This window comes from Dendropsophus ebraccatus, chromosome 4 (genome assembly GCF_027789765.1).
Source record: "Dendropsophus ebraccatus isolate aDenEbr1 chromosome 4, aDenEbr1.pat, whole genome shotgun sequence".
NCBI classification, from domain to species: Eukaryota; Metazoa; Chordata; class Amphibia; order Anura; family Hylidae; genus Dendropsophus; species Dendropsophus ebraccatus.
In genome coordinates, this window is record NC_091457.1 from 119,554,399 (window position 1) to 119,579,920 (window position 25,522).

A 25,522-nucleotide genomic window follows, 5' to 3' on the forward strand; every position below is an offset into this window, starting at 1 on the left:
AACAGTCTGCTCAGCCAATCGCTGCGCTGTCCTGCCGCAGCCAGTGATAGGGGAAGTGGCCCAACAGTGAGCTGGGGACCCAGTGACTCAAGTAGGAGTGCTACAAGAGAGTGCGGGCAGGTAAGCATGGGCTGTTTACTATTTTTACTGTAACGGCAGTTAATTACTAAAACATGGCAGTCACCACATTCAACTACAGTGTCCCCTGCTTGCATGTTGTAGTTGGTGTTACTATAGATAGGAACCCTGACAAAAACCCCAACCAACTCCAATCTCCTACCCTAGTGACATAAGAAGTCAGAGGTTAACAGAGAGTAATGCTGAGATGTCCGAGACTACGGAAGGGGGGCAAGAGACATGGCCTGTTCAGTAGAAGGGCACAGAGTGACAAAGAGGATTGCTTTTTTGAAGTAGTGCAGGCCAGGAAAACAATGGAGTCCTGTAAGGTACAACTGTGTAGATTGGAAAATCAAGAGAGAAAGGACATCTGTGTTAGGTCCCAACAGCAGAATAGATCAACAAGTGGGAACCACCTACATTTCGTTTTCCCTATAAGAATAAGCAATTTAGTGTAAGAAACAGACGAGTATAATGTTTACCAACCTAATAAGAGAAGATAGAAAATTACAGGATCTATACTGTTTTAATAGATTTTTTTTCTAACCTTGAATCTTGCACCAACAGTATGATTGTTAGTGTTATCTAGTATTGACTGGCAACAGATTTCCTGCTTGTTGATCAGCAAAGACTTAAGAAAAAAGTTTGCTAGAAGTTGCTAATGTCACACAATGCAGTTTTTGGTGCATTATGTTTTTCCTCTTCGTCGTCTTCGCTCCCCCGTGTATGAACTCGGGGCACAGTCACTAAGTCAACTCAATTCAATAATTAATTATTTATAAGGTGCGCATTTATCTTTAACAACCCTCAAAACCTTGTAATAATTTCCACACATAAATTCACAGCCAGCCCCTCTTAAATCATTAGTTAACGGCTTCTCCAAAAATTATAATTGCAAACTGTTTTAGAGTCCTTGTCCTGACTATTTTAAACCCCTCCTCCCCTCCCCCCCCCCCCCCCCAAAAAAAAAAAAATGGAAGAAAAAAAATCCCTGTTTTTAATTATAAATAGGACAGGTGGCGCGGACACTTAACTAAGGACTCGTAACACAATTATAAATGCATTTTTGAAGAAACATTTATAGTCGCTTTGTAATAAACTGCACAGAATGCTGTCGAATGTCATACTGGGCACTGTAAAAATAAATGGTATTCCCAAAGAAAATAAAAAAGGCTGCATATTTATATAACATTCAGCAGATGGATGTAATATTAACTTAGTGGTTTTGTGTTGTAGTTTTATGGCCGCTAGATTTTCTTGCCTAACTTGGCAGCTCAAAGCACCGTTTGATTTTTGGATTTGGACAATACTGAAACAGATGTCCAGACCAATAAAATAAATTCCTGAAGGGCTATGCTTAATTTGTGTAATTGATCAATTTTTGTTCCATGGGCCTCGGATCACCAGAAAGTAACTGCCTTCCAGATTAGCTCAGCAGTCGGGATTTTTCTCCATATGTTACAATGGTTTATTGGCTCTCGGACGACACTGCTGATACAGCGAGGCTGGTCGAGGCACCTGTTGGCAACTATAAAGAGGTTTAACAACTGGCGTTACAGTCTGGAATGGAGCGAAAGTTACTAGACAAATATTGCACATAATTCTCGCTTAAAGTGCCAGGTTTGTGTGACCAACAGTCATCAGTTATGGCCGGGGCATTTACCTAAAGGTGTAAGGGTCGAGTGGCATTACAAAATTGAAAGGTTATATGAGGAGGGGGGGAGAATAAATAAATATAAAATATATATATATATATATATATATATATATATATATATATATATATATAATTTATTTATTTTTACATAGAAAATGCAGTATATTGTAATATTAACAATATTGTATATTGTACAATAACAAGATTAGATGGATACAGAGAAAACAAAAACAAATGACCATCCAATGCACTGTATTTTTTTGCTTCATATGACGCACCTGATGATAAGATGCACTAAAGTTTTAAAGGGGGGGGGGGGGGGGTTGGGGAAAAGCTGTTCGGTGCTGCACTACCCAGTGAAGGAATTTGTCTCGGCTGGGGTTCAGCTTCCATTCAAGTTGAGAGCAGAGGGCAGGAGTAGAGAACAGGAGCAGACGCTTTTTGAACTTTATGCTGATCATTGCCAGATCAGTGGCTGGCAGCAGTGAAGCAGGCGGACAGAAATGAGCCCTTCATCAGGGAAGGCAGGAGCTGCACCAGGAGGCTGGCAGGGACTTGAGAAGGGTCGGTGGCAGCCTGCTGATGGTTCCCAGGAGGTCGGGCAGGCAGGCGGAGGTGTCCCCAATGGTGGGGAGAGGTAAGAGTGGCATGCTGGCATTTGGTGTGGGCATGTTAGCTACATAAGAGTTTTTCTCCCACTTTGGGGGAAAAAGTGTGTCTTATAAAGTGAAAAATATGGTTTATAGGTGTCATAAGCCTCCTCACAACCTGGAAGAGGAAGAGAAGGTTTGGCCATGTTGGATATAAACATGTCAGATCCTTTGTTCCCAGAGGACATAAGCTGCCAGTTGAAGAGTCTAGCAACAGCTTATTCTCTTCACATTGTAAACACATATAGCAAACACCCAGTCAAGCCTGAGTTCAAATGAAGTCTACCCATAGTGTATGGGCAGATTTGTAATCTGAGAACCACCACAAATAGATATGTGTCCGTACACATAGAGTTAACCCGATCACGTGGGGTAACGTGTACGTCACTGACTTCCACTGACTCCTATTGGTCTTCTCCGCGCATGAGCACTAGGTCATACACCACGCTTACTACTCCGTATTTGGGGCGATATTGTCATCATGGTGAGTGAGGATCCTCGAATTTCCTTATATATTTTGTAAATAGGACTTTATTGGACTTTGCACTGAGTTTTTTATGGACACTATTTATATACAGTTGGGCGATCACTTCCTGATCACTTCATACACTACGAGATGTGCACATGGAGAAAGCACAATACCTGATTTGCTATGGCCACCACTTGTTTTGTTTACTAGCCGTTACTGTGATACACTGATTAATGATTTGTAACCACTGATGCTAATTTTGTGTGCTGTGTATAAATTGTAACACTATGCCATATGTACTATAGACACTGCTTGAAAAAGACCTTATTGTTAGGTCGAAACGTTGCGGGTTTGGGCAAATAAACCACTTATTTTTCTTCACTATATTTTCGAGTGCCACGGCTTTTTCCTGTTTATAGATAGATAGATAGATAATTAATGTTGGATGGATGGATGGATAGATATATAGATAGATAGATAGATAGATAGATAGATAGATAGATAGATAGATAGATAGATAGATATTTTTACAATATTTTTAACTTATTCCTTTCTGTAAATTATAAGAATATTGGTTGTCTAGCTGCATATCATAACTTTATTGAGAAATGGTAAATGTTTACATGAAAATATATATATATTTTTTTGTTTTATTTAAAACCTCCAAATGTAACTGTCATTTCCTTGATTACCAATTCTTGCGGATAAGACACGCTATTAATGAGCTCCCACCGCCTCGGTTTGCACAGGTATGCCACTCACACACAGGTTAAGGAGGCCGTAAATGTTTGCTAATACATTTTTTGACCTGATACGTAGTGTCAGTGATTTACCACTTTCGGATACATGCTTAATTAAATCAGATGGCATGATTACTAATTAAACTATGAATTCCAAAGCTCGACTGTCAACTCTCATCACTCACCTATTAAACTTGCCATAGACGCAGTATTAATTATCTTCCCATATCCTTGACTCAGCATTATGCGGCCTGCAGCCTATGAAAAGAATTACAAAGATGACATGTGACCTCTTTTTATACAATGATATTACCATATATTATGGCTTTCTCCTAATTGTTTGATTTAAAAAAAGATATGATGCTGATTGCTTCTTAAGTAAACAAAAGAATAAAAAAAAATGCCAAGGCTATATTCACACACAGTTTTTGGGGGGCATTTTATGAGCTGTAAAGTGGCTGAAAATACTGACCAATACTGACCAAATTCACTGCTGAACAGTGAAAAAAAACTCTGTGGGAATCATTGTGGCTCGTAAGCTGCACACTACCGTCATTCTATAGATAAAAGATTAATAGATATAGAAATATATAGCAAGTTAGATAGGAGATCAATAGATAGATAGATAGATTCTGTACATATAGTAACATGATACACTTTCTATCTTATATGGTTCAGCATCATTTTCTTTTTAGCTAAAACTCTGCAGCCAGAGATTAAAAACTGGGGGGAAAAAATATCAAAATGACACACACACACACACAAAAAAAAAATAAATACTATGCTCATTTCAAGAAGAATACCACCCGTTTTGTGGAATTGGTCAACTCATCTAAAAAGGGCTTGTAGACTAGACAGTCAGAGTGTGCCAGATTTAGCAGAGTAACTCCTGATGTTAAATAAATTTGCCACATCTTTAGCTTGTCTAGTCTAAGTTTGTACTGTCTAGCCTAAGATTAGCCCAAGTAGGCAAGTAAGTTGTGTGTCAAAAAATTGTGACACACAACATTGCATTTTAAGCCATGCCTACTTACTGCCCATGCAATGGCCCTTTTTGGCAAAGCCACGCCCCCTTTTCTAGTGAGGAACATTTTACTTTTTTTTTTTTTGGTGCATTATCCATACTAAACATCTGAAAAGCAGTATGCCACGATTTTGGTGCATCGTTCACCTTAGACAAAAGGTTTAAAATCTCTGCCAAAAAATACAGAATTAAATACACAATTAATATTCTACTATCTATACCGTAACACAAAGGCAACAATTCCAGTATAATTGCCCAGAGTGAATACAGCCTACCTCTATGAGATGATACCTGAGTTTAAATCTCTTTAAATCTGGTTTTAACCAATCTCATTCTATATATTTATCAATGAAAAAAGGAGAAGTCTCCAAATTAATTAGCAGTTTCAGTTGTTAATCCTAATTAACGATTAGGCAACAGAAGAGAAAGGCCACACTTCAAAGTGTACGTAAAGTATTAATTTACTTAGCATCAGAGAAGCACTGAATGAGCCTGTTAATACTGTAGATTTGTTGCTCCTTCAAACTGGGCCCCACCCGATAACACTTAAAGGGTTCAGCTATCAGTGCTACATTAATTAACTAAAAGTGCTTTACAAATTATTCATTATTGTGCCAATTATGCCGAGTGGAGAATGTTAGAAGAAAACAAACCGAAATGCATCGCTCCCAACCCTGTCTGTGCCTATGGTCATGTGATGCAGTGTTCTATTCATAGAACAGGTTAGCAGCATCACACTGGTTTACATAGATTTACGAATAGGATAGGTTGACATGTCCTATGTCAGCCAATAAGACTGAAACTGGTGCAAATTCAAGTTGTTGGGTGGGATCCTAGATTTAGCAAACAAAAAGTAAAACAATAGCATGTAAATGGACAAATCGCTGATCTTTCATCATTGTAAATCTATGCCAACGCGATAAATGACACTCTCCCTGTCACATGGACTCCTGCCCATGCTTACGTAGCCACACATGTGAAAAGGCCATTGCCTCCCATTGGATACATGAACATTTTTGTCTGCTGCTGTCTTTATTTTTGTGAATGGATTGGTCATGGGTTTTATATCCCTACCCAAAGCATGGCACTGCTTCTGGCATATGCATCTCATACTGTATGTTAAATACACACCTCACCCAATGCATTGTCATTAATCCCATATTATAATTGATTCTAGGGTTTCAATCCCCAAAACAAATATAAGGCTAACTCTATCCAATGCAACTCTTGCCACACTTGCACAATTATGTAAATGGTCACTACCCTCTACAAAATCAGTATGGTGCTCTTTTTCTGCTCTTAGATCGCTTCCACCCCCATCCAAATTCACTATAGTTTTGCCAGTGCAAACATAAGAACATACATTGACAGGTTATTGCCTGCCCTCAGCCCAATTTTCTCCTTATTTTATTGATTAAATGGTTTCTATCCCCATCCAAACCATGACACTACCTTTGTCACACATAGCTCTGTCTAAGCTCTACTAACATACTCACGTGAATGGTCAATGATTCCCACCTAACCACATTATTCACCAGGTCATTGTCTCCTACAAGATCAATATCCTCCTCTCCTGCTGCTGCTTCCATCATTCTCATAATCTAATTTTATTTCTTCATTTCACTCTTATAAAATATTCTGTCCTTCTTGGATACCTCGTCTGGATAGCATCAGTCTTGACTACAACATGTCTACATTCTTAGATCATGACTCTAGTCCTGTGACACAGCACAGCAAGTCATTGTCTCTGTTAAAATCAGCCCACTGGGCTCTTCCATGTGAAGTTTCTCAGTCTGGCCTACTAGACGCCTCCATTCTTATGCCATGACTAGACATGAGCGAATCTCTTGAGTTTTGTTTTCAGTCAGGTTCAGTGACTATGACCGTAAGATTTGTTCCAGACTCAAATCCCGAATTCAATTAGGAAGCGCTCCGATTGCCCTGTGATCGCCAATGCAAAATACAGGAATGTGCAGTGAGACTGGTGTGAACTGGGCCTGTTTTTACTTTTTGGCTGACACACCCGCTTGCCTTTCAGCCTCCTGGAAATGCAGGAGTTACACTGATCACTGCTAGCCTTGATCGCTGCAGCTGAGCAGTGTTTTTTGATTGACACATGCCTCTGCCTGTCCGGAACCTTGAAGATCAGAGTGCCAGTCCAATGGGGAGCCGGACCAGGCTCTTGATCCACATAAATGAAAGCAGAGCCAGTCTCTCATTGCTGGCTATTAAGGTTTATGCCCTGATCCCGGCTCCCCCTGTCTACTCCTGCGATCCGCGTTCCTAATTCCTCTTCTCGCTTGACATGTTACCAGACCTCCTGCTTGACTTTTGACTACCCATTCGATCCCTGACTTTGTACTGCCTTGCTCGTTGGGTTCTGACTTGGTTGATTGACTCTCCTTTGTTGTCTTGTTCGGTGTTACACTTATACAGTATAGGTCTTTGTGGTTGTCCGCGGCTGCCTAGGGCCAATTTAAGAAAGTAGGTAGGGACAGTGGGTGGGTTTTGCCTTAGGGCCCGACATCTCGTCTTGTCCCTACCTCCCCTTCCTGACAGACTCTTGTCAAAGTCAGAAGTCCCTGCTCCTTTACAGTACACTGAGAGGCAATATATTTTTCGAAATAAATCACATTGTCCAATCAGATTCCATCTTTCATTTTTCAAAGAATCTGTGAGGAAAGAAAGGTGGAATCTGATTGGTTGCTAGGGGCAGCTGAGCATATTCTACTTTACACCAGTTTGATAAATCTCCCCAAAAAGTTTTTATTTTAACAAATCCAAATTATTTTCAAAATTATATTAACTGTAACTAACTTGATTTGCTCATTTCCGATCATGGCTCTATCCTTACCACCAGGTCATTGGCTCCCATAAGATCAGGAGACCAGGGTATTCCTTTCTGAAATGTCTTGGTCTGGCCTGTTCATATCTTCAGTCTTTTATTTTCACGCTAGTCTTGTCATACATAGCTCTATCCTCACCAGCAGGTCATTGCCTCCCATAAGATCAGGGGATCAGGGTATTCCTTTTGGATCTCTCAGTCTGGCATACTACTTCTCCTTTCGTATATCATGATGCTAGTCTTGTCACGCAAAGCCCTGTCCTTACCTTAGGTCGCTGGCTCCCACAGGATCAGCACACTCTTCTCCTGCTGCCGCCTCCATTTTTGCAATTAGTGATATTGTGTTCATTTTCAGTTTACTTCCAAGCAGGATATACATACGATCAAACAAGGGAGCTTGTACTACAGACAAATAATGATTTTAAAAACGCCTACCTGGCAGCACATGAACAGGCCACGTAAGTTCACACTGAACGTTTTATCCCATTCCTCCAATGTAGTATCTTCACTGGCTGAATTCATATTAATTCCTGCATTATTACATGCGATGTCAATTTTCCCCCAATTAGCCACAATTGTGTCCACCACTCTTTTCACGTCTTCTTCTTTGCTAATATCGGCTGCCATAGCAACAGATTGGATGCCTGCAAAATAATTCATGGAATAAAATTAGGTGAGGTGAAGTTCTGTTAAAAAAAAAAAGTAGCAATAATTTATAAATATGTATAGAGTTTTCTTTTTATTAAAAAAAAAAGTTTATCGCATACATTTAATCAGTTTTATTTACTGAATGATCCTTATTCCCAGTGGAGCTAAGCAAAGTGTAAAGGAAAAGCTGGTTTATTGTAAAATGTCGCCCTCTAGTGTTCAAAATTGAATATTGCATGTACATTATGTGTTTATGGGCAAATATTTAAGAGGTTGGGGCATCTGGCTCTGGAATGCCAGGGCATATTGCCATAAATATTCAGATACTGAAATCAAATGATGTACAAATCCAGCAGTCTTAAAAAGTGCATATTCTGTTTCCAAGCATACAGGGTAATCAGACAGACATTAACTAGTAAGTGAGACACATTCTGTCAATAAGTAAACAGATAATCAATTGTTTGGAGGCTACTGTTGGATCTACACTTCAATATGAGGCTATTATTATTATTATTATTATTATTATTATTATTATTAATAATAATAATATTTATTTGTATAGCGCCAACAGATTCCGCAGCGCATAATAATAATAATAATAATAATAATAATAATAAAAAAAAAACCAATAATAAATATTAATAGGGCAATTGCGGGCAAAATAATTTTAAGATATGTTATTGCCCAACAAAAGCCATGAAAATGACTAATAGACACTTACTACTGTATGGGAAACGCATCTATAGTGCATTTTCCCTGCACTTAATACAGCATGACGTGTTCAGGTCTCTGTAAAGTTGGTGATGTCACGTCACATAAACTGCCAACTCCTGCTGCTCCAGTCTGTCCCACCGCTGCAGCAGGGTTATGTGACGTGAGGTTGGCAGTTTATGTGACGTGACATCACCAACTTTACAGAGACCTGAACACGCCATGCCGTAGTAAGTGCAGGGAAAATGCACTATAGGTGTGTTTCCCATAATAAGTGTGTATTAGTAATTTTCATAACTTTAGTTGTGCAATAACATATCTTAACATTATTCTGCCCGAACTTCCCCTTTAGGCTACGTTCACACGCTGTGAACATCCGGCCGTTCCGTGACCCCAGCCCGGTCACGGAACGGCCGGTCTCTGCCCGCATCAGAGCTTCCCATAGCCCACAGTGAAGCGAGCGGCCGGAGCCGCTTGCTTCACTGTGTGAACTGACAGGTCTTTCTGCGGCCGGAATTCACTGAATTCCGGCCGCAGAAAACTGACATGTCAGTTTTTTCTGGCGCCGCACAGGATCATAGCCTTAAAGTATTACCATCATTGAAATTCACACAGACATAACAAAAGTTAAGATAGGGTAATGAGTGGGATCACATGGCCAGCTGGGGAAAGAAGTGTGAGGCACCCGGTTATCACTAACAATCAGAGGGGATCATACCCCACCGCCAGTAATTTAAACGGCAATAATGCTTTAAGTGGCTATTTTACCTTTTCCTTTCAAATATCACAAGACATAATCCAGCTCCGCTTTTGGTATGTTTTTAGAGAAAATTTAAGTATCATATTTTGTGATTTTTTTTCATTTTCAATCAGGAGTGGAAATGACAGGGCCTAAATATAATGGAAAGATTTCCATAGCTTCTGTTTTTTCGACCCAATTCTGGTTTTGGTCGAAAAAATACTGACCAAAAGACTGACAGAAATAATATGTGTGAACATACCCAATATATAATACTATATTATTTGAGCATAGGATCTGTTTTAGGTTATAATCACACAACGTCTTTTTATGCAAAATAAAGGTCGTCGGTTTTAAAACAGCTGTTATTTTACAATGACGACAGTCAATAATGGTCAGGAGCATTATTTATAGCCGTTGTATGAACATAGCCTTAGGTATTAGATATGTTCAGATTGCAGCAGTTTTACGATGCAATTTTGCAAAGGTGAAGCACGATGAGAACACATGCTTTAAAGGAAAAGTCTGGCCATGTACATTTTTTTTTCAAACTTTAGGGGCGGGAGGAACATAAACTATTCAGACGCACCTCTCTCCATGCCTCTCTAGCACTGGATCACCACTCCAGCAGAGCCGACATCACAACCTGGTTGATGGACTGGCTCAGCCAGTCAGAGACTGACACAAGCCGCTGCAGACACTAATTGTCTGAGCGGTCAGTCCATCAGCTGGAAAGGGCATTTTCCCATCACGTCACCACAACTCATAGAAAAATGCCTTCCAGCGGGGTCCCAGAGCCGGCCACATTGGGCATCAAGGGCACGGGGGGAGGTAAGTAAGGACTGATTGTTATCTTCTCCCATGCCACCTGTCAGATTTTTGCCATGGCCGTACATCTCCTTTACAAGCCACACAGGTAAAAAAACGCTTCTCAAAATTGGAAATATAAAATATGTAAAAATATGTGTACTGCATATGTGTCCTAACATTTATGGAAGCCATACTCATCAACTTATACACACCAAGTTACAGCCTTTGGGAGATCACATTGTGTTACTGAGTCTGAAGGTAAACATTATTCACACAAGGTATAGAAAGATCAATTTTAAAGACAAAGGTACCCAGCACTCACCAGTCAGATTTTATTTAGTGCAGGAATGCATTAATATTTACTGCAGTCCGCGTTTCGGCCAAGCATGGCCTTCATTAGCTCGAAAAGCGTACTGCTGTAAATATTGATGCATTCCTGCACTGAATAAAATCACTGAACCAACTGGTCAGTGCTGGGTACCTTTGTCTTCATATTGCTGGAATCCTCCTCAACAAGCACCAACACCACCCCGCAGAGAGCCGTCCTTCTATCTTCACGAGAAAGATCAATTGGCATGAACTTTTTAACAGTTTTAATAAATCAGAAATACTAGGGGGAAAAAGTAATGAAGACACTACATATAACAAAGATAGTTAGTTTTACATTTTCCGATTATATATGGGTACTCCTAAGCCTCCTGAACCAACTGGTCAGTGCTGGGTACCTTTGTCTTCATATTGCTGGAATCCTCCTCAACAAGCACCAACACCACCCCGCAGAGAGCCGTCCTTCTATCTTCACGAGAAAGATCAATTGGCATGAACTTTTTAACAGTTTTAATAAATCAGAAATACTAGGGGGAAAAAGTAATGAAGACACTACATATAACAAAGATAGTTAGTTTTACATTTTCCGATTATATATGGGCACTCCTAAGCCTTACTTCAGGAAGGCTCATTGAAGAATTAAAAAATATATTTCCAAGTCATGTTGGTGTTGGTGAAATGTCACATTGTTTTATTCAGATTCCTTTGAATTGAATTATCCACCTAAATATTTACTTACATTCATCAAGGATATTTATGCCTTCTTTTTGCTGTTGCCAGATTCTATAATGTTCATTAGATATTGGTCTAAGTGTACACCTTGTACACTGTATAACGTTGTACTATGTTATTATAACTGCGGTCTCTATTGCTTTGGAACTCGGTTATAGCTGTGACTTATATAAGGAGGTACTCTTCTCAAGCCTGGGCTTTCCGTTTTCATCAATTTTAGGTAGCCCATAAGATTCTCTAAAAATACACTATATGGACAGGAGTCTTGGAACATCTATATATTAGACCTGCAGGAGCTTCTATGACATCCCATTCTAGTTCCATATACATACATAAATATGGAGCTGGTCCCTTCTTTGTCGGCACAGCAGCTTTCAGTCCTCTGGGAAGACTTTCTATGAGATTTTGGAGGTGTCTGTAGGAATTTCTGCTCATTCATCCAGAAGAGCATTTGTCGGGTGAGACACTGATATTGAATGAGGGGATCTGGCTTGTAGTCTTTATTCTACTTTATTCCAAAGGTGTTCGCTGGGGGTGAGATCAGGCCTCTGTGTGGCCAGCCATGTTCTTCCACACCAGACTTCACGGAAGCAGAGGAGCAGACGCCGACCCCTAAAAAAAAAACCTTCTCCTTCCTCCAGCAGACTCTACAGGCACAATGCAGATAGGCAACACCAATCTCAGATTTTATTATCAAATACCAGATAGAGAAGTATGATGTGTAACTCCATTCACTGCTCCAGATTTAAGGAACAGCAGAGAGTCAGTGATCTTTATGCAGTGTACACCCTAGCACTCGGCGAACCTGGGATGGCATTGTATGGTATATTGTGAAGGTATTTTAGCATAGTGAGCTATTGTAGCATTTCACAGAGGCAACATATAGTGACCTGCAGAGTGCTTACAGATCTGTACTATGGACCTTTACTGTGTCATGTGAATTAGTTCTTAGCATTGTAATTCACTTGCCTGAAAACAACAAATACAATGAGCCACAAATTGTAATGAAGTGAAGGGCCGTCCAGTAGACATGAGCAAAACTTGAGCATGTTCAAAACTATCCAAACCTAAACACTCTGCATTTAATTACTGGTGGCAGATCAGGGCCGTATTAACAGCTGATGCTGCCATAGGCGTAGCTACCATAGAGGCAGGGTAGGCAACTGCTATGGGGCCCCTGCAGGAGGGGGGCCCGGGGATGCACAGGGAAGATAAGAGCCAACCTGTGTGCTTCTGCTTAACCCCTCATGTACTGTTGTGTGTAAGTGACCCAAAATTCATTTACATGCTGCAACATAAAAATGGGTTAATAAGCAGAAGACAAGGCGATCTCTGCTTCACTGGTCTGATAGCCCCTGACCTCTGTTCTCCTAAGCCCTGCAGAGGTCAGGGGTTATCAGTGCACGAGCCATCTCCTTCTCTTCTGCTTTTAACCCTTTTTGTGCGGCAGCATGTAAGTGAGGTTTATGTCACTTAAACTTCAGTACATAAGGGGTTAAGCAGAAGGTATTCTGCTTCTGCACCTATAACGGCTTCTAATGGGCCCTTCTAGTTAAATGCAGTGGAATGACAAAGCAATCAGCTCTGCTCAGCCACAAGAGACTTTATTCTTTGGCCACATCACCGAGTGTGTATGTGTGTATATATATATATATATATATATACTGTGTGCTTTTTGTTGGGGGGCGGGACCTGTACAGTTTTTTTTTTTGCTATGGGGCCCCATGAATCCTAGCTACGCCCCTGGATGCTGCCCTAGGCACTAAACCATTTTGGGGAGCGTGGGGGAGAGTGGTTTCGGCCACATTCATTACTCTACATGTAGAAACATTGTCTGAATGGTTTTTAACTAAAGGAATTCTCACCACATGATTGACAGATTGATAGGAAATAGCTCCGGGCATCACATTACCACTGCCACACAAGACCTGACCAATACCGCCATGCTGTAACTGGATAACACTGCCATACCAGACATGAGCAACTCCACAATGCACACCAAAGCACCCCCCCCTTAAAAAAAGACACCAGATTTGCTGGCAAGTCTGAACGAGAGGTGGGAGACTAAAAAATGGAAAAAAAAGTTTCTTTCCCCCTGCTCTCTGGTGCTGACCCCTGCAAGGCTGCATCAAACTTCTTCAGCTACTGGTATTCAAATGCAGAGGGTTTAGCTTCGGGACAAAATTGAGCATGCTCGAGTTGCACTTAACTCTACTGTCTAGCTATCTTTGTGCTGCCAATGCCACTAGTGCTACCGTTGAACATTTATACAACAGATGAACCCAAGACTTAAAGCCATCCCTAATCATATGAACTTTCAACATACTCTACCTTTTAGCTGTAATTCATTGGCCACAGCCTCGGCTTTTTCCAGTACTAGGTCTATGACAGCCACTTTAGCACCAGCTTCTCCCAAAGCGTGTGCAAAGGCTCGTCCAATGCCCTGGCCTCCTCCGGTGATGTAAGCGACCTTCCCATCCAAATACAGCCGATCCAATATACTGCGGCCTCTAAATCCTCGAAAAACATCATCGGCTACAATCCCTTTCTAGATGGGAATACAAGAGAAATCAATTATAGCTGTTTAAAATATGCTACATTACAAAATGTTAAGTATAAAAAAATAGAGACCCCAAAACAGGCCTTTTATATATCTGTAACCTTGTCATTGGATAGAGGTGAGGTGCCTGGTCCCAAAAGATTTTTACCATGTTTATGTAGACTTTTGTTTATATTTATTTTATGTCCATATGTTTTTTTGTTTCTTTGTTTCTTTGTCAAGTCAATGAAAAAAGGATTCTGTAGTCTGGCATACAACAGCATCCATTTTTACCATCCATTTTTACATCAGATTTTTTTCATTTAAAGGGAACCTGTCACCCCCCTGCCGGGGTGACGCCCGACCCCCGGGTGGAGCACCATATACTTACCCCTTCCCCGAAGTCCCCGTCCTGGATCAGCTACAGCCGCCGCGATATCGCGATTGGAAGCCCTGCGCGCGCTCATCAGAGATGAGCCCGAACGCCCATAGAGAATGACTGAAGCAGTCATTCTCTGTGAGCATCGAACTCATCTCTAATAAGCGCGCTCAGGGCTTCCGACGGCTATATCGCGGCGAGAGCGGGTCCAGGACCGGGACTTCAGGCGGGTGTCACCCCAGCATGGGGGGGTGACGGGTTTCCTTTAAACATACACATTAAGGCCATGTTTACATGGCGTAAGACACTGGTCATTCTGTGACCAGGCTGGGTCACAGAATGGCCAGTGTCAGAGAAGATCAACCTGGCCGATACTGCAGTACCGGCCGGATGATCTTAGCTTTTGCTGAATTTCGATGCAGGCACAAGAGTGTACACCAGGCACACCCGCATTCGAATTCCCTGCTGCATACAATGGAGGGTGCGGCCGGAGCTGCATGCTCCATTGTGGGAACTGACAGGTTCTCTGTGGCCGCTGTTCAATGAAGAGCGTCCGCAGAAAACTGACGTCAGTTTATACTTTGTGTATACACTCCGGCCAGGATTTCCTCAACTGCAACACAATGTAGGTAAAGTATTGATCACGGCCGTGTTGCAAATCGGCAATTAATACTTTACTTACGTTGAGTGAACATAGCCTAAATGGACAACAAAAACACTATGTGAGTCTAGCTTACCAGAAGAACTATTTGTGTTTACTGATAACATTTTTAAATATTTAGAAAATTCACGATTTGAGTGGAATCCCCTTTGAGAGAAAAATGATAGTTTTCCTTTCTAGATGCTATAATGTTTATTATTACTATTTTTAATAATAACAATAATATTTCCTTTATTGTTAAAGAATTTCAGCCTTACCATCGTGTCAGCAATCTGCAATACCGGTAATCGCTTTATGACAATAACGCCTTTTATTGCTAGTTCAACCTTTAGAAGACAAAGAAAGATAACATCAGTTTTGTTCTATACAAACTGTAAACGGTTCCAAACTATGTTCAGTTTAGTTACAAAGCTCCAATTCCCCTTGATAGCTATTTATTAAAATCTAGGAAAATTCTGTTTGCCAACATCTGTGACTGAGGGAAGCTTACTGAATATGGATTTTTAAAGCTCCTATAGAGCATTAAAACTGTCTTCAGTGAGCTTATAAGCTCCCCCTAGGGGCAGGTATGCGCACTAGAAATTTATCACTTAACTCTAGGACGCTGTCAATTGAATCAAAAGATTTAGAGGTAAAATTGAGCCTTATGCTAAAAAAAAATAAGATATCATTAATAATAAGATAGCATTGAATTGTATGAACCATCAAGGGTTAAGGCTATATTCCCACTACGTAAAAATGACAGGATGCCCACCACTTTGGGGTCAAGCAACGACTATTATTTTATATATAACATCCATTGTCATAAACATAAGGGCCATTATTAAATTATTAAATAACGGCCATTGTTTGATCCCAAACTGCCGGACGTCCTCAAAGACAGACACCATTTTTATGTAATGGGATTATAACCTAAAGTGGGCCTGTGAGGAAAAAAAACTTTTGACATGTCAGAGAGACATGTCAAACATTTGTATCGGTCAGGGTTTGAGTGTTGACAGTGCCTCTTATATAATACTATAATATTGACAGTCAAACTTTAATGTCTCATTGACACAATGATTAGGTCATCCATGGCACATATAAATTGATAAGCTGTGAAAATAGGATGTCTTACCCAAAACAACCATGGATATACATACTATCTACATATACTGTACAAAAAGAATTTACTTTCTACCAGAAGACATCAGATAATTTAATAATATTAATTTGAATAATATCCTATTATCTTTTTGGGAAATAGAAATCTGCAATAACAATTTATCATTTGGAGTTTCCCTTTAATAGTGCTATATAAAATGCTATGTTCCTAGTAGCCAAAGCAATAAAGGCGGCTATCTGTTCTAAATAGATTGTTAAAATTAAATATTTCCTTCTGTTTGTTCAATTACTCTCCCAACATGCGAGCATTGCATTCTGTATTCCTGCTTGATAGCACTAACCTGCTTCACTCTGGTGTCTGCATTAATTACATCTGTCATTTCCTTGGACCTTAATCCCATCTCATCATTGATGTGCTCCTGGCTTCCCGTCTCATTTGCAGGAACGTTTTGTACGCAAATCACACCATCCATTTTTAGCATATTGCTGTTCATAATCAGGTTGTAATAGTTTATAGGATTCTCCTCTGTAGCGTCGATAAACACCATGTCATATTGCTCGCCCGAAGCGGCTAACTTCTGCAAGACAACAAACAGACACGGAATACAGATGTATCCTGATTAAGTGTGAAAATGGAAAAGGGCCTCTGTGATAATGAAGGAGACTGAGATGGATTGCTAGCAGAACCAATGCTTGGAAATGTAGTTACGTCTTCTAGGAAAACCGTACATCATTTTTTTTTCTGCTTGCCTAAAGTGGCGTTAAATTGCAGAATAGCGGAGTCAAGTTTAGGATAAAGAAGGTCACCGGGGTGAAGATTGGGGATGGAGTGCTTATTTATTATTGCTAATTAAAGGCAAAAATAATTACTTCAGGCCCGTAATCATGTCATTATGCAGAAAGTAAGAGGCCTCGCTGATTGAATAAAAAAAAATCACAGGCAAATAATGGCTTGGAGTTTTTTGACCGTAGGCAACTGTAATTAAATGGGTGACATTCTCTGCAATATTGTTGGCATCGCTACTTGGATGTTACCATGCAAGAATATTTACATATCTTATAGCAATCTCATCCCAAGAAAAGTGGAAAATAGAAATCTGTGTGTGATGCCATTATGTAACTCCTACTCTACCCAATGGGGAATTTTGTTTGTGACCAATGCCCCTCTATAAGCACACTACCCCCTAAACCCAACAAAGACAGCTGTTTGGAGTGAATATTTCAGTGAGAACCCCTTTTAAAGACCACTTATACATGTGCTATGAATCATCAGAATATAGATTAGAACATTTGCAGTATCACCAGACCCATCCTGATCGAGGATGAGGTGGTACCAGTAGCGTAATGTGGTGGGAGCAGAGGGGGCAGCTCCGGGGTCCACACAGGCAGGGGGCCCACTGAAGATTTAGACAGTTAATGCTGTCCGCAAAAGCTATTGCTTTTGCAGACAGACTTAACAAATGTCTATTGGCTGTAGGTGGCCCCTGGCCAGCAACCAGTGCTCCTGGGGGCCCACACGGCTACTGAATGCTGTGTCTGACCACTTAGCTGTATGTGCTTGTATGCGAGAAGAATATACAGTTGCATGCAGCAGGATGATTGACAAGGCAAGGAGAGCATTGGCTCACCACCCTGCCAATCACTGTTGTGGCCACAAGAAACCATTCCCTCCCTTAGAGCTGTGGAACATGAGTGATGTCACTGATTCACTCACAGAGCAGCGAGAGAGTTGACATGAGAAGACTACAGTACTGCAACCACACAGCAGGTAACTATGGCTTTTTTTCCTTAGTTATAGAGGAGGAGACCTATGTGGGTGGGACCAACTCCTGGGAAGGATGTTACCTATGGAGGTTGGGGTATAGGGTGTGCTGGCTAACTAAAAAGGGGGTACTTAATTTGGAGGTACAGTCTACTCACAGTGGTGGTGGTGGTGGTGGTGGTTGTGTGTGTGTGTGTGTATGGGGGGGGGGGGGTTGTCTTACCTCCAGGATTACCAGGGAGATTACTGCTGGGGGAGGGGGTGGCTGCATGGGGAATGCATACAGGGAGGATTACCTACATGAGATGGTGCTAGAGGGGATGCCTACATGGAGGATACTACCTTTTTGGGGGGGATTGCCTGCACAGAGATGCTAGATAGATGCACAGAGGGGAGTCTAACTTTTATATGAGGGCACAGAGGGCCCTAACTACTACTACATGGAAGCAGAGGGAAATTGGAAATAATTACTATATTGGGGCACAGAAGGCCTAACTACCATATGGATGCACAGAGACTGAACTGAACTGAATTTCAACATGAAGGTACAGAGGGGCCTAACTACTATATGGGGGTGCACAGGTAGGGTCTATCTTCTATATGGAGCAACAAGGGGGGATAATCTACTATGTTACATTATAGATGGTGGCCTTTTTACTATATAAGAGCATAAAGGGACCCTGAGAACTAAATGAGGGCTAAAATTGGGTCTAAATACTACATGAAGGCATAAACTGTCTGCTCTCATATGCCCTGTACACCATGATTATTGGGGCTGATTTCACCTACATTTTAATGTATTGTCATGTATTGTTACTATGGATTAATAAAGTAATTATTCCATTTAGTTATGTTGCAGTAGTCTGGCTTTTTTTGCATAGAATAGATTTGTATAGAATGTTTAGTATAGTTGCCTTGAACTGAACTGGACTATTTATTGTTATTACCCAGCATTTGTACTATACATTTACTCTAGTGGTACTGCGGGAAAACCCTTCGGATGTTGCTAATTTGGTCATTGACCATCAGCTATGGTGTAGTCCTCATGCTGCCCAATAGATATTAGACAGACAGATATGAGATAGAGATAGAAGAATGAATGGATGGCTAGATAGAAAACAAAAACAGCGCCATAGCTTCCTCTATGTTGTGTGTGCTATCACAACTTGGTTCCCTTCTCTTTTAGTAGAACTGAGCTACCACTACCACATCCAAGCTTTGGAGGAGAGTGGCGCTGTTTCTGGAAAAAGGCAGCTATGTTTTTGCAAAGCTTGATAGCCCCTTTAATTTTTACATGGTTATATATGTGAAATGTAGAAAGTCTTTTCCACTGTTCTCAGTCCCTGTTCACTATGAATAATGTAGTAGAAAATACCCTTTATTATTGGGAAAGCATTGTCATCTGCTGAAGTTCCCTATGGGTAACATAATTGGTTGGGGGCCCACTGAGATTCACTCACCCCCACCCCCACCCTAGGCTGAACCCCTAGCTATGCCCCTGGGTGGTGCCATTATTGTGTCCAACATTGAATAAGAGATCTGGAGCATTATCAACACCCTTCAGTGTCATAGGCAAGGAGGGAGAAGGAGGGAGCACTGCCCCACCCCCATCACACAGAGCGCAATGGGGGCAGGGCAGTGCTCTTAATAATGCTCCGGGCCGCATATTAAACTACTAATTCCAGCGCTGAGGAGGTAGGCAAGAGACATACTTTCCACCTCAGCAAACCATGCGCATTAGGGGCTATCAGCGGGTTTGATTAGTCTATCCTGCTGATAGTTCCCTTTTAATGGAAATGTATACAGATATGTAAATCTATCAATGTGTGCTTATTCAGCAAATATGAATCTGTCATATTCATTTCAAATCCCAATACAAATTTGGAAATGTCCTTGTGCTGAGCGCTGGATGCAGATGTTGCGGCAGCTGGTGGGCTCTGGTGTTTTGGGGTAGCTTTGTCAGGGTAGCCAGGAATAGTGATGCCCACCCCTGGACACGCAGGCACCGGTCCTTGATAGAACAGGTGAAGGTGACAGAGTCCAGCACTTAACCAGAGGTTGATTCTTTACTTGTAGAAACTTCAGCGCAATACAAAAGTGTATGATAGGACCGCTCACAGGTGCTAGTGCAGAGTAGGTAGTACTTGAGGTAGACTTGAGGTAATAAAGTGGAATAAGACTAGTGTAGCAAGAGTAGTGTTGGAGCCAATTAGGGGCCCTTGTCTAATTAGTACAGTACTCTGCCGGGATTGTAACTTTAAAGTAGAAAATACTAGTACTCACGTATACTGGTGGAGATTTATCAAACATGGTGAAACTGGCTCAGTTGCCCCTAGCAACCAATCAGATTCCACCTTTAATTTTCCAAAGAGTCCATGAGGAATAGAACATGGAATCTGATTGGTTGCTGGGGGCAACTGGGCCAGTTTCACTTTACACCATGTTTGATAAATCTCCCCCACTGTATATACGATCTCTGCATATATGACCACTAGAGATGAGCGAACCGGGTTCGGGTTCAAGTCGATCCGAACCTGAACGATCGCCATTTGATTAGCTGTGGCTGCTGAACTTGGATAAAGCTCTAAGGTTGTCTGGAAAACATGGATGCAGCCAATGACTATATCCATGTTTTCCACATAGCCTTAGGGCTTTATCCAACTTCAGCAGCCACCGCTAATCAAATGCCGAACGTTCGGGTTCGGATGGACTCGAGCATGCTCCAGGTTCGCTCATCTCTAATGACCACCTTCTGCCCAACTAGATCGGCGACCGCAAGGTTGGGTAGCACAAGTCCTAGGTCTCTGTCTCTAGGTAGAGCTAACCCCTAAAGGTATCCCTGGGTAGTCCAGTGTGGTCAGTAGGATGCTTTGGCTCTCAGCAACTTTGTCCTATTGGGCATGAGTCCCTCTTTCCTCTAGGGGGTCACTGACATTGAGAAGGATCCCAGGCGTAGACAAGGGTTTACCCAGATCATGGTTACCCCACTTTTAAGGGTCTAGCACTGCATACTGTAATCTCAGTTTTTCATAGAAATAATCTCAGTCCCCTTTAAGGGCTCTGGCCTAAGCCAGGCTCGCTTAGTCACTGCAGCAGGAACCTGTAGCTTTTGTCTGTCTCCCAAGCATTGAACTCCTGACCAAAGAAGGACCCAGACCAGGAAGCTACCTCACCCTATATAGGTTTGTGTCACAGGAAGAAAGGAAAGTAGACAAGTAAAGTTTAAAAGTTGCTTAAAGTGGGACTCTCATCTCTGCCGCGGCACTTGCACCTACACCTTGCACCTCACCTTTGTCCAAGCTAAGGTCCGGTTGCCATGTGTATGGGGGTGGGTGTTACCGCTCCTGGACACCATGACAAGTAGCCTCTAATACACCAGAAACCACTAGCAGGCCCAACATCAGTTCCAGCAACCCAGGCCACCGCATGTGCAGAAGAAAGTTTCTTGACTCTACATCGAAATCATAAAATTCTGTCAGCCTCCATGACCCACAAGGGGGAGGTTACTATACAGTTATATAGCTTTTATTAAAGTCAATTGAAGCAATATAAATACATATACAAGAACCCTAGTAGTGTCTAATGCACGTGGGAGTTATCTGTTGTGCTGGGAATGCGTGGGGGGATTCTTTTATTCTGGATATAATTCACAATGACAAAAGGCAGGTATATACAAAGGATAATACAAGATTATACTTTCAGACCTACAATATATGTCACAGGTCCAGGTATGTAACCACTCACATTCCCCAGAAAGGCCATAAAAATCAATATACATTCCAGTTTCTTTGGTAATAACAGCTCTTGAAATTTAAAACCCTTTTACCTATTCCTCAAATCTGAAGCTATTTCGACTTTTTTTTTTCTGAATTAACCTTTCATATCAAAAGGAGCAATTCTGCAATCTGGAGACTTCACCACAATTTCATGCATAATTTATTCCCTGAGTTTAACGCTAAATGCGGAGCTGTTGACTTTGTAAAAGCGCTTTCTGACTTTGCTAGCAGTGTGCCAGATCTAAAGCTTTTTTTTCTCTTGAGATTAAAAAGCATAAACTACAGAAATGAGCACAGGGTAAAGACGGCAAAACAAAACAACTTGACTCTGTTCCTTGAAACATGGTTTAAGTGTGTTTGTGCTTAATTTTCTGATTTAACCTGTTAGCCTGAGCTCCACTACAGGAGACCAGGAAATAGGGCGCCCTTCTAGTGCATTTAAAGTACTTGGAGTTTAGGGTTCAACCACTGAAAAGAATTGACACCGATAGTAGCTGAGCCTACTACTATTATCAAGAGTATAGATGAGCAAGTACTAAAATGTTCGGGTGCTCGATACTCGAGACAAATATTTTCCGATGCTCGGGTGCTTGTTTTGTGTAACGAACCCCATTGAAGTCAATGGGAGACTCAAGCATTTTTGCATGGGACCAAAGCTCTGCACAGGGAAGGTTGCCTGAAAACCTGGAAACCTCAGAAAATGATGGAAATGATAGATGCACAGAGGGGAGTCTAACTTTTATATGAGGGTACAGAGGGCCCTAACTACTACTACATGGAAGCAAAGGGAAATTGGAAATAATTACTATATTGGGGCACAGAAGGCCTAACTACCATACGGATGCACAGAGAAACTGAATTTCAACATGAAGGTACAGAGGGGCCTAACTACTATATGGGGGTGCACAGGGAGGGTCTATCTTCTATATGGAGCAACAAGGGGGGGATAATCTACTATGTTTGGGTATAGATGGTGGCCTTTTTACTATATAAGAGCATAAAGGGACCCTGTGAACTATATGAGGGCTAAAATTGGGTCTAAAAACTACATGGAGGCATAAATTGGCAGCTCTCATATACCCTGTACTCCATGATTATTGGGGCTGATTTCACCTACATTTTAATGTATTGTCATGTATTGTTTGTATGGATTAATAAAGTAATTATTCCATTTAGTTATGTTGCAGTAGTCTGGCTTTTTTGTATATAGGTTATTTAGTATAGCTGCCTTGAACTGAACTGGACTATTTATTCTTATTACCCAGCATTTGTACTATACATTTACTTTACTGGTACTGCGGGAAAACCCTTCGGATGTTGCTAATTTGGTCATTGACCATCAGCTATGGTATAGTCCTCATGCTGCCCAATAGATATTAGACAGATAGATATGAGATAAAGAGATAGAAGGATGAATGGATGGAAGAATTGACACCGATAGTAGCTGAGCCTACTACTATTATCAAGAGTATAGATGAGCTAGTACTAAAATGTTCGGGTGCTCGATACTCGAGACGAATATTTTCCGATGCTCGGGTGCTTGTTTTGTGTAACGAACCCCATTGAAGTCAATGGGAGACTCGAGCATTTTTGCATGGGACCAAAGCTCTGCACAGGGAAGGTTGCCTGAAAACCTGGAAACCTCAGAAAATGATGGAAACAACACGGAAATGGACAGGAAACAGCAGAGGCAGCATGGATGGATGCCTCTGGGGCTGGCTAATCGCAGCATTACGCCAAATTATGGGCAACAGCCGGGTGGTGGCCCTCAATACAGCCAAGAGAATTTCAGCAACAGGACAAACTGGTGCTTTTTTTTAAAAAAGGCACCACGTGCACAGGACACAGCACTGTGAGGATAGGTATAGCTGAACTACAGATCCCAGCGCATAAATTGACTACTGACAGCTGCACTCCAAGTCCAAGCCAGCAGCCCAAGAGAAGCAAAAAAAAAAAAAAGATTAAAAACTTTTAACCCCTAGACGACCCAGGGCGTACCGATATGTCCTGGCGTAGCTAGGGGAGTTCAGAGCGGGTGGCTGCATGGTGGTCCCAGGTGCCGCTTGTAGCCCGGGACCGCAGCTATTAGCGGGCACGGTCAGATCGCTGTGCCTGCTATTTAAGTATTCAGATTATTCCCTGGTGGCTAGTGGGTGGATGGCCCCCCCGATACCCCCCATAGACCAAAGGATAAAAGCGCTATAAGCATAGTAATAGAGCAATTTTAAGGAACATACATTTGTTAACAATGGTTTGAATCTTTTAAAAGCCATCAAATAAAATAAAAGTTATACATGTTACATATCATTGTAATCGTACATATATAACAAGACAGTTTTACCCCAGGGCGAACAGCATTAAAAAAAAAAAAAATTAAAAATGCGTTCTTTTTTTTTCAATTTCACCACAGATTGAATTTTGTGGGTTTCTATGTGAAAAAATGTAAGTGCTATAGCCTTTTAAGCACAAGGAGGAAAAAACGAAAACGCAAAAATTTTAATTGTCCCGGTCCTCTAAGGGTTAAGAAGGACTGTTGGGTTCTTCGTGTCGGATTCCTGCCTAACTGCACACTAATTCCCTGCCTAACACTCTCCCTGACAGACAGTAATTCTCTCCTTAATCTCTTCCAGCCTGCGTCTGACGCGAGCACCGCGGGACCTGATTTTTATATGCTCAAGTCATCTGATCTGGCCAGCCAATCGCTGCTATCGACATGTAGGGTTTGCATGTGATGCTACGAGCTCCCAAAGACTCTTCTGCATGATGATTGGCTGAGAAAAAGCCGCCAAACATGCAGGAAGATGCCATTGTCTCGAGTATCAAGAGCATTTTAAGCATATTGTGCCCTCTTTGCAGCAATTAGGCACTAAGTGGCATGAGCCTAAATACCAGGGTAACAGGTAGAGCAGCTTCTATAGCATTCAGTGGAATGCTCTATTCTTCTGCTAATGCAAAATCCACCCCCCACCCCACCCCCAACCAGTAAATAGTATTCTCCAATTAGACATTCCCAATAGGTAACGCCCAGCAGGTATTTACCTATTACAATAGATTCCTGAAGAAAACTATTGATCTTAAAAAGATTCTTGGGGGGTGGGGGGAAAGAACGGAAGAAAAACAGAATAAAAAAATGTAATGTAGGGTCAATGGAGCTTTATATATACAGGTATGTTTTTAAATGCCCCAAATTGGCCCTGGAATGTTGCCAGGTATTTAATAGGGTAGTGTGAGACTATTGCAAATCTTATGAATCTTTATAATACATGCAAATCACATAAAGTTTTATATTACATGCCAAGTACCTTTAAAATGTTGTCTGTTTCTCCTACTTCTATATGTAACTTTTTCTTCAAAGAAGACTCTTTCCATGGATGATGCTGTTCCACACTAGAAGCACAAGCATTGATCTCACCATCTTCTGGCAAATGGTCTAGTAAATCCTGTAGGTTCTCGTAGATGTGATGGGGCAGATACAAAATCTTTCTTGGTCTTATCAGTTGTGCCAACATTTTATATACTTGGTTAGCTATGAAGAGACAGAAACGACTGGTATAAACGAAAGGTATAAATATTTGCATTGAATTAAAGGAGTTAGAAAAACATGCCTACTTTCTTCTATAACCAGAATCATACTTATGCATGGCCTGTGTCCAGTATTGCATTGAAGGGAATGAAGAAAGGCTGCAATACGTAAACTGTAGATGTGGTCTTTTCTATGGAGGACAGCAGCCTGCATGTTTTTTATTAGAGATGAGTGACCCTGGAGCATGATTGGGTTCCTTCGAACGGCTCTGCATTTGATTACCAGTGGCTGAAGAAGTTGGATGCAGCC

The 25,522-nt window shown here is 41.3% G+C and overlaps 1 protein-coding gene across 1 annotated transcript in view; it reads right to left on the bottom strand.

Annotated features, from left to right (window-relative positions):
- LOC138789907 (D-threitol dehydrogenase-like) overlaps nucleotides 1–25,217 on the bottom strand; it is a 40,091-nt gene extending 14,874 nt beyond the window's left edge. The window contains exons 1-6 of the mRNA XM_069968775.1: nucleotides 24,993–25,217; nucleotides 16,494–16,730; nucleotides 15,306–15,374; nucleotides 13,801–14,017; nucleotides 7,938–8,146; nucleotides 3,819–3,891 (exon numbers count right to left, since the gene is read on the bottom strand). Of these exons, the coding sequence (XP_069824876.1) occupies nucleotides 3,819–3,891; nucleotides 7,938–8,146; nucleotides 13,801–14,017; nucleotides 15,306–15,374; nucleotides 16,494–16,730; nucleotides 24,993–25,199 (1,012 nt within the window). The 5' untranslated portion in view covers nucleotides 25,200–25,217. The remainder of the gene's footprint in view (nucleotides 1–3,818; nucleotides 3,892–7,937; nucleotides 8,147–13,800; nucleotides 14,018–15,305; nucleotides 15,375–16,493; nucleotides 16,731–24,992) is intronic.
- Nucleotides 25,218–25,522: the final 305 nt, after the last annotated feature.